At 38.3% G+C, this 9,191-nt stretch overlaps 1 protein-coding gene across 4 annotated transcripts; it reads left to right on the forward strand.

The window, feature by feature from the left end:
* The first annotated feature begins 1,090 nt into the window (after positions 1-1,090).
* LOC149244947 (ras-related protein RABA5a-like) lies at positions 1,091-4,552 on the forward strand. 4 transcript variants are annotated; one of them, XM_089457631.1, is made up of 4 exons: positions 1,091-1,276; positions 1,437-1,484; positions 1,754-2,667; positions 3,553-4,552. In XM_089457631.1, the coding sequence occupies exons 3-4, from the start codon at positions 2,328-2,330 to the stop codon at positions 3,882-3,884; spliced, it is 672 nt and encodes a 223-aa protein (XP_089313757.1). In that variant the 5' UTR covers positions 1,091-1,276; positions 1,437-1,484; positions 1,754-2,327; the 3' UTR covers positions 3,885-4,552. The 4 variants fall into 4 exon arrangements, with proteins under 4 accessions (XP_089313757.1, XP_089313755.1, XP_089313758.1 ...); XM_089457629.1 differs by having other exon boundaries at positions 1,091-1,484; XM_089457632.1 differs by having other exon boundaries at positions 1,091-1,462.
* Positions 4,553-9,191: the final 4,639 nt, after the last annotated feature.

Here is a 9,191-nt window from a genome sequence, read left to right on the forward strand (position 1 = left end):
AAATTCCAAATGAATACGAAAGTCCTTGTTTTATCCCAAACTTCGTTGTTCATTCAGTTTCCCTCAAAATTGATCAACCTCTATGTTTTCCTCAAAAGGTGCCTAACTTGATTTCTCTTTAGCCCATGCGGTGGTTCCAATCCATTTTCAAGTGCTTTGTTTTCTTTGCTTTGAACTTTAACTTGCCCCAAATGACTCAACAACTTGGAGCTAGTACCAAGGACGTTGTTACAGGTAGTTGCTTAATCATCCATCTCCACATAACACAATTCCATAGAATTTGTAGCCACTAAGCACAATGGGCCCCACTCATCTTGTTCTAACTATGGTGAATCGGCCACACATTGGAGTAATATGGGCGAGGCCTAGGATCAAATCTTCTAGCTACCACTATAACACCAAGAGTATATCCAACTAGCCACAAGCCAGATATACTAATAACTTACTACTTAGCAAGCGCTGAGACATTGTGTGAGTGGGATACCTGCTTTGTGAGCCTTGTCACAATGAGCGAAACATATCCCTTAGAATCAAACTTAAATGAATAAGAAAACAAACCATGCTCCCTAACCACTAAAGCTATCAACCAACACTCAATAAAACTCTTCTTACATCCCAAAGCACTTCCTTATCCAATACATTAGGTTACAATGCAAAAATGGTTGCTAAGAGTTGCTCAAAACACTAAATTCTAACCACCTCTAACCAAAATGCAAATTGTTTGAACATAAATTATGCACCACCAAATTGGGTCCGTCATGCCTTTTGCCAAAACATGGCGAAAGCGAGGATTCATATAAAGTACGTCTACTAAAAACCATGCAACTTAGGCTACCAACATATGCTTACAAAGTCCAGTCTGTTAGGCCAACGGGTCCAACGTGCAACTTCCGCTGGCAGTTCAGCGAGAATAGCCTTCACATGAAAGGTGTCCAACTATCACATTATCACATAATTCCCCCAAATTTAGCGGCTAGACCGTAGTCACGCAATTCCCCCAAATTTAGCGGTTGGACCGCAGTCGCGTAGAGTAAAAAAGAGAGCACATGAGGGCACCGACGCTGAAAAAACGTTTATGTCCGTAAAATATAAAATGTCGTTACAACGCTGGTTGGCGTCTATATCTGTCGCATTTTGTGTGTTCTGACCTGGGCTGTCGATGACGACGGAGGAAGGCACAGACTGGTAAGCGAATGTGCGAAAAGGCCCGCAAAAGCGGGGAAATGATAGAGAAGCCCTTCCGTGTCTTCGATATACGTGCCCGATCTTGTAGACAGTAAGTAAATAATTTATCGCTTTAATTTTTTTTTGTCTCGGCCCCACTGCGGATTTGGCAACTTTTACATTAAAGAAAAGCTGGCTCATGACTCCAGTCCACTCCACACTGGACTGTCTTTGTGTTTAAGCTTCTGGCAACCATAATTAAATCTTTACAGGGACATCAAATTTCGAAGTGCTCTTTGTGAGTTTTCTGGTCTTGCAAGGTAACGTGTGCGCTATTTTTCTTCCGTTTTTTTGGCATTGTTTTTTTACGGCTCATTTAATCGATCACAAAAAATTGTAAAAAAATTCGGCATTTTGTGTAGGTGTGCTATATTTGTGTCCGATTTTGCTATCTAGCGTTTTACTTCGTAGCATTTGCCCAATTTCGGGCGTATATTTGCTTTCTGGCAGGAAGTTTCTGTTTCTGTGTTTTTTTTTGAGATTCAGCTTTATCACGATATGCTATTTAATACGTATGTCATTACTGTAGATCTTTAGTGTATGAAGAGCTGCAACCTCGGCACGGACCTGATTTTTAACGGAAAAACGGCTTCTCAGGCAATTTTGTCACGATCCTAGCTTTTCGTAGCCGAGTTGTTATTCCGGAGACCCTAGGACATGTGGAAAATCAGCTTCTCTGGAAATTTATCAAGATTCTTGCTTTTCGTAGCAGAGTTGTTATTCCGGAGACACTAGGACATGTATTGATCACATTATCATTGGCTCTTGATAGAAATTTGACTCTATTTTGAGAATTTTCCAAATCCATTTCTCTACTCTATTGTGGATTCCTTGCTGATAAAGCTAAGTTTTGATACTTGAGGACAATATTTTTCGCTTCTACTTGTTCCATGGTTTTCTTCGTATCAAGCCTTTCTTTGTGCTTGCTCATCTGTTGTTGCGGCCAGCCCTAAGTGTTCATTTGAATGGTGCTTTTCGGATCTTAAACATAAATTCATTATCAACTGCATTTCAAAAGCTCGGTTTCTTCCGTAGTATTCTTGCCTCCGTCGAGGCCTGAATCGGTCGATTGTGGTTATTGAAGATACATTTTAGGTTTTAAGATGATGTCATATGTGGGTGAAGAACAACCAGAAGATTACCTCTTCAAAATTGTTTTAATAGGCGACTCTGCTGTGGGAAAATCCAATCTACTTGCAAGATATGCCCGGAACGAGTTCTATCCCAATTCCAAATCCACGATCGGAGTGGAATTTCAGACACAGACCATGGAAATCGATGGCAAAGAGATCAAAGCACAGATCTGGGACACGGCCGGCCAGGAGCGCTTCAGGGCCGTGACCTCGGCATATTACAGAGGAGCCGTGGGAGCGCTTGTCGTGTATGACATCAGTCGGCGCCAGACATTCGACAATATTTCTCGGTGGCTCGATGAGCTGCACAGTAAGTATTAACATCTAAAAGAGACAGTTCTGTTCTTTTTGTGTTTCTGCATCGTGTTTGCCCTCTTAAAAGTCTTTCCGAGAAGTTCTGGTATTTCTATTGCCTTCTCCGTTCCTAATCGATACGACATTCCTGGTTGTTCCTTACTCGATATAAATTAAGAGTTCAAATTGTTCCAATTCAATTCGTTTTCCATCTTTCTCTCTTAACTTTGGCAAATTTTCACTGTAGCTGGTTCCATATTTGCTCCCAGTTTCTGCAGTATTTGATTTGGTTCGAATCTCCTTAAACGTGTTTTGAATTTGCACAACCTGAACCAAGCCCTTCAAGTAATTATCAGGCTGGATCTCCAACTCCCAGCTGATACAAACCATTTCAAAAGCAGATAAAGCGTTCATCCGTAACTGCTCAAAATTCAGCCTTGTTGTTAAGACATTTCCCTTAGTGAGTGCTAATGTATACATCAGAGTACTTTCATTTTTTACATTCTGTATAACCTCTCCTTTACCTGCTTTTCCAGGGTTGTATTTTGTAGCTCCATCTAACTTCAATTTATCCTATATCTGGTGGTGACCAAAGGTTGTATCGTTTCCTAAGTTTTTTGTTGGGATCTGAACTTTGAGTAATGAAAAGTACTCAGTTGCTCAACATTGAGATCAGTCCACCAATTATCGATATTCCAAGTTCTGTAATTATTTATTTGTTCTTGTAATATGTATTTTGATCCTATTTTTCTCGATTTCCTGTCTTATTGCCATTTCTAAATTGCCCCTTGTTTTGCTCATGATCCTTGGTTATTCATCTGTTTCTGCATTTCGTTTGATTATATTCTCTTGGCTTATTTTTCTTCGTATTGATGAGTCATTTGTGCCTATTTTTCTGCAGCGCATTCTGATATGAATGTGGTTACAGTAATAGTTGGCAACAAAACCGACCTTATGGATGCCAGAGAAGTTTCTACAGAAGAAGGAGCAGCATTGGCAGAGGCTCAGAACTTATATTTTGTAGAGACCTCAGCACTGGATTCTACAAATGTCCAAGTAGCTTTTCAAACAGTTGTCAAAGAAATTTACAACATTCTGAGTCGGAAAGTATTGTCATGTCAGGAACAGAAACTTGAGTCAAAGTTAACTAATGGAAAAACAGTCATTTTGCATGAAGCAGAAAGTGAATCTACCACGAAACAAACTGGAAAGTTCTTGTGTTGTTCTGGTTAGCTTTGTTTATTTCAATACTTTCCAAGGGGTTCGCAAGGTCTTTTGCAATGTCTAGCCAGATTATTCCATGTGAAAGAATTCTTAAAAGTGTGATTCGGTATGAAGTTTTGCTCTACTACTGGTTATACAGCAGCTTGAAACAAAACTTGGGAATTCTCATTTTTGGCTGGTTTTGAAGCAATTTCAGATTGAAGGGAAATGCTGATTCATAGCAGTGATATGTGAGCAAGTCATATTTTCTCTGCCCTTGATCTATCTTATGTTCTGTTCTGCTTCTGTTATCAATTTTTAGCAGAGTTCAAATCCAAGATTAAGAATGCCATTTGATTCTGTTAAAGGCCTGGAAACACTTTTTCCCATCCAGCTTTGGCATGCAATATCTATTCTCGGGCAGTTCATTGTACTTGTGTGCTTTTATAATACATTAGACTTGCGATTTGTGTTGGATCTGTCAGCTTTCAGGCAGCAGCAGAAACAAGGAGAATATTTTATGCATTATTTAAGTTGACGAGAAATAATATTGAGCGTTGTATTGGTCATTCTCGTTTGGGTTTGGACATTGTACAAGCAGTTATATGTAAATTCTTGATACCAAGAGATTAGAAATTTTAAATCATAACAGGGCAATGCTAAACATGGTAATAGTCTGGCTTTTATTTTGATAGTTCTATTGAGCATTTGAATTCCATCATGATAATTTTAATGTGTCAAAGACTCAGAAAAAATGATGGAGATGTTTAAACATTACATGTTATCAACTACCATTGTGTTAACTAAGTGTAGCCAATAGTTGGTAGATTGGTTATATAGAAGACAGAATATACCATGCCTAACCTTTATATGTATGATAGAAAACATTTCCAGAGTGACATACATGGCCACTGTCTCTCCCTGCCTAAATGGGCCACAAGTTTCACCAATCTAATTATTTCTTTGCCCTGAACATCTTGTAACTCTAAGATGCACAATTCTTTGATCACAACATACCTCTTAAGTAAGATCTCATGCATGTTCACTGTAATTGTTCTTCACAACATTAGCTGATCTTTTTCATAGCACCAGTGGAGGTGCTGGAAATTTAATGCTTTTTTGTAGCTTTTGGACCATCTTTTGATTTTGCTAGTCCACCTCTTCTAATAATTTCTTTCCCTTGAACATCTTGTAACTCCAAGATGCACAATTCTTTGGATCACAACATGCTCCTTAAGTAAGATCTCATGCATGTTCACTGTAATTGTTCTTCACAACATTAACTGATATTTTTCATAGCACCAGTTGAGGTGCTGGCAATTTAATGCTCTTTTGTAGCCTTTGGTTGATCTCTTGATCTGGGTAGTCCACCTCTTCTCATGACTGCACATTTCAGCCCAATAACTATGATATGCTCGATTGCTGTTAGTATTGAGCTGGATCGTCTACCATTGCTGATTGATCTTACAGGTTTGCTGTATATATGTCCTTCACACAGCTTTCTCATTCTTAATGATTCTGGATGACATTTGGATATTAGCTGGCTATATGTTTTTTCCTGCAGAAGACTGCAGTCAGAAATCTAGCTAAAGACTTCGTAGTTTCTTTGTGAATCCAATTTCTAGTGGTTGAAAAGCGGTAAAATTTGTGAACAATAATGTTTGTGTAGTGGTTGAAAAACAGTAAGCTTTCTGAGCAATGGTGTTTCTCAGTTTCTGTCTTAAGTCACAGAACACTATTTTGTATTTGCCATTAGCATTCCCATCTGTCATCTTATCTCTGTATTATGTTTTGATGACATCGAATGAAAAAACTACAGTTCATTGTTCTATATTTATGATCAATGGTGTAATCTTGCACGTTTGATACATTGTCATTCTATTTTCGAGGTGGCTCAAATATTTACATCTTTATGTCTATATTTTATTTCTGGAAAATTGTAACGAGTAATGCTCAGCTAAGATCATCAAATTCAAATAAGATTACTTTTAACTTCATGACATAGATGACTATTTCTTGTTCTACAACCTCAATTTTTCCTCTCCATCATTCTCCTTATTGCTTTATATTTTAAAAAGAATACTTAGGATCATTGCATTTATATATTTGTGCGGTGCAAAGCCTATTTATTTTTTGTCATGCTTAATGTCGTCTAACATGGTATCAACACTGAGGAGTGAAGACTCCCTATCCTTGATTGCTCATGCACGAAGGTCGTTAGCATTGAAATCATTAGCTTCATTACTATGCTAAGGATCATGAAGCCTTTTTAGATTTCTTGTAGAACTAGTTCGAAGTCACCTCAAAACCTTTGCATTATGATGGATTTCCATATTTTTCATGACATCAATAGTTGCTCATGACATTTCTTAGCGAACTGTACCTTAAGCCAATGTCATAATTAGGGTTAGGGTTATTTGCATTACAGTTTTTGTCAGCTCATGTCATTGCAAGGACGGACATGGGTGCCTTTGGGTTCGCATTAAAGAAGGCACTACCACAAAAATAATTCCAAGTAGATTTGCCACCAATTGAAGGTAATCTATCAGTTTGGTATACAATACACTTATGGGGGTAAGTCTACATTGGTCAGATACATTGAATCTAACTAGGTTGGAGAACAGGATGAATTGAAATGTACTTCGGGTTATGTATATTTTCTTTGCTCAGGGCCTGTTGCTTGGTCGAGTGAGAAACAAAGACCAAATATAGAGATGTTGTCAAAGCTGGACAGGAGGCAGTATGAATTCTGACATTATTGGATGAGCCTAGACTTTGTTAGGAGCAGATGACTTCTCTTCGATGTGATGCCCGACTTCATTGCTGTTAATGGTCATTTATAATACTAATATAATTAGTAGGTCATTAATGTGAAGGTCACATCTGTTACACCATTACATAATATGAAGGGTTTTTGTATCACATTTTATTAATCATGAACATGATTGAATCTCATTCCATTTATATATTGTGTTCTTAACTCGTGCTGTGTGGAGTCTCTTTATTTTTTATCCCCATTTTTTATATCTATTTTGACACCCAAGAGGGTGTTCACCTGCCCTGATTCTCATTCCAAGTATTTTGTCCACCATGATAGTCACGTGTACACATTTTTTGTGACTGGTAAAACATACTATTTTAATTCTTGTACATGTGGGGCTGCCTTATGTCAAGGCACTCAAGGGTTAGATGAAACGGAGTTTCCTCATTCAGATGTGTTTTATCATGGAGAATGCACTTAACAGTATTTGCTCTGATTATGAGCATTGGAGGAGTGAAACCTCCATAGTTTTAATTCAAATCCTTATTTTGGTATTGGGTCGTTGATGTTTTGGCCTTAGGATTGATCTTATCTTGCATTTCTGGCTCCTGTTATTCAACTCAGCATAGATGTGGGGTGATTAGACCGGGACCAGGACTGTAGCTATTTTCTCTTGAGACGAAGGATCAGGATCTTGTCACAGGCTTGAGTTCAGCATAGAGTTTCATTTACATACGCTGGAGTTTGGACCTTCTTGTTGCTCTACTTCATCTCCTGTTTACGTTCTTTTGAACATGGTGCGAAACCTATGAGTTGTCAGGTTTCTTGTTTTCCTTATCCTGGTTGGGTTAGAGAGTGTTTTGTTCTTCCAGAGCTGTAAAGGGGTTCAAATCAGCCGCCTTTGCTTTTGTTGTTTTTTTTCTTTGTTGTTCTCTTCTTTTCTGTTTGTCTTTTAAGTTTCCGATGAATATTCTGGTTTATATGGGAGAGGAGGAGCTAGAATCTGCTCTCTCTGTTATTTGCAATTTCCAAGGGTATGAATGAGCTAAATGTTCATGCTTAGCTGCTGATCACAGAGGCTCAGAAATCTCTTTGTTTTGTTTCTGTTGTGCTGGGGGCATAGAAATACAAGGTGCCCCAGTTTAAACCAGATCTTGCAATTAAAGGGAGAATTCTTGTAATCCAAGGGCTGCTCCTATGAAAAATCCATCATCTGCAGGTTGACAGAGGCAGGCAGTGACTTGTTAAGATGCAGATCTATTCAGAGTCGTGCATATGACACAGTGGTGCACCCAGTTCCTGATCTATGTGAACACTGAACTGTGTCAAAATTGCAAGGGTAAACCTGGTAGCCTTTACCCAAACTTTCCATCCCCATTATCCATGGTCCTTTTTCAAATCAAGATTCATATCGAGAGGGTTGGAGAAAATGCTTAAGATATCATCTCAGAAGTTGGTCAAGCACACTGTTTTGGACTCTCCATTGTTGTTTCACTCACTTTGTGATCATTTCTTCTGATGGCTTAATGTCTATAAAATGACATATTAGTGCTGATTTAATCAGGCATTCAATATGCCCTGCTCATTTCAGGCTTAAAAACTATAGCTTCTGCTGTTGAAAGGCTTCATGTGGCATGATCCTGAGCTTCTGATACTTATTTTTCTTGAGAAGATAGGCTAGCTGATCAATCTAAGAAGATTGGGTTCGGAAGACTCCACTCTGAGGCAGCTTCACTGCTGCATGGAGAATGGAGCTGGAGCAAGGTGCTGGGGTGCCTTCTCCAGGAAAATTATAAATGCAAAAGAGGCAGGGCAGCAGAAGGAAGAAAATGAAAAAAACACAATACCTAAAACGAAATGAAGATTGCAATGGCTTGATTCATGCAAAGCTCTCTGGAATGGAAAGATCACCATAGAAGGCTCCATGAAGATTCAGTGCTGCTCCATGGCGGGACCTGAAACAAACCCATCTGAAACTGCACCGTCAATCTCCCTTCATTGCTTGCAATGACATGTCTATATTGAAATATTTGTATAGCAAAAATTCTTCATTTGTTTGCCAAAATGATTGTACACATTCACAGAACAGAGTCTCTTTTGGCATTGACAACTTGAAAACTTATTTCTGTTAATAAGTAAACTCAAGGCATGGCAGTAGTATCATTCTTCTTTCATATCTAGTATGGAGTTGTGGCAAGTAGCCTGTCCTGAAGTATGCAATCAAGTTAATATATTTGATGCTTAGCCACGATGTTTGATTTCAAATTTACTTGAATCTCAAGCAGTGGTGAATTTAATAGGACAGGTTTTTTCCAAAAGAGTTCATAAAAAAGTTTAAGATTACAAAAACATATACACACATGTCAGTTTAACCATTTTCAGTGTTGACATTTAATTTGACATATTCTAGGGAAAATTTAAGTTTAATTATCTGTATTTTTGTGAGTTTTACCCAATTGAACAAACACCTTGTATAGCAATTAACAAATTTCTAGCTACTAATCTTCATTTCATTGTAAATACACCAGCCTAGATCCATCTTAACTCCGGATCTATCAAATGCCGAGAGGGATCAA

Source organism: Pinus tabuliformis, chromosome 7 (genome assembly GCF_031772625.1).
Source record: "Pinus tabuliformis cultivar Carrire ecotype Pingquan chromosome 7, CPIR1, whole genome shotgun sequence".
NCBI classification, from domain to species: Eukaryota; Viridiplantae; Streptophyta; class Pinopsida; order Pinales; family Pinaceae; genus Pinus; species Pinus tabuliformis.

Bases quoted from the DNA above. Each gene is read 5' to 3' on its own strand.
- LOC149244947 (XM_089457629.1), top strand. From the start codon at position 2,328: ATGATGTCATATGTGGGTGAAGAACAACCAGAAGATTACCTCTTCAAA. The intron at 2,668-3,552 runs GTAAGTATTAAC...ATTTTTCTGCAG, and splicing joins GTGGCTCGATGAGCTGCACA to CGCATTCTGATATGAATGTG.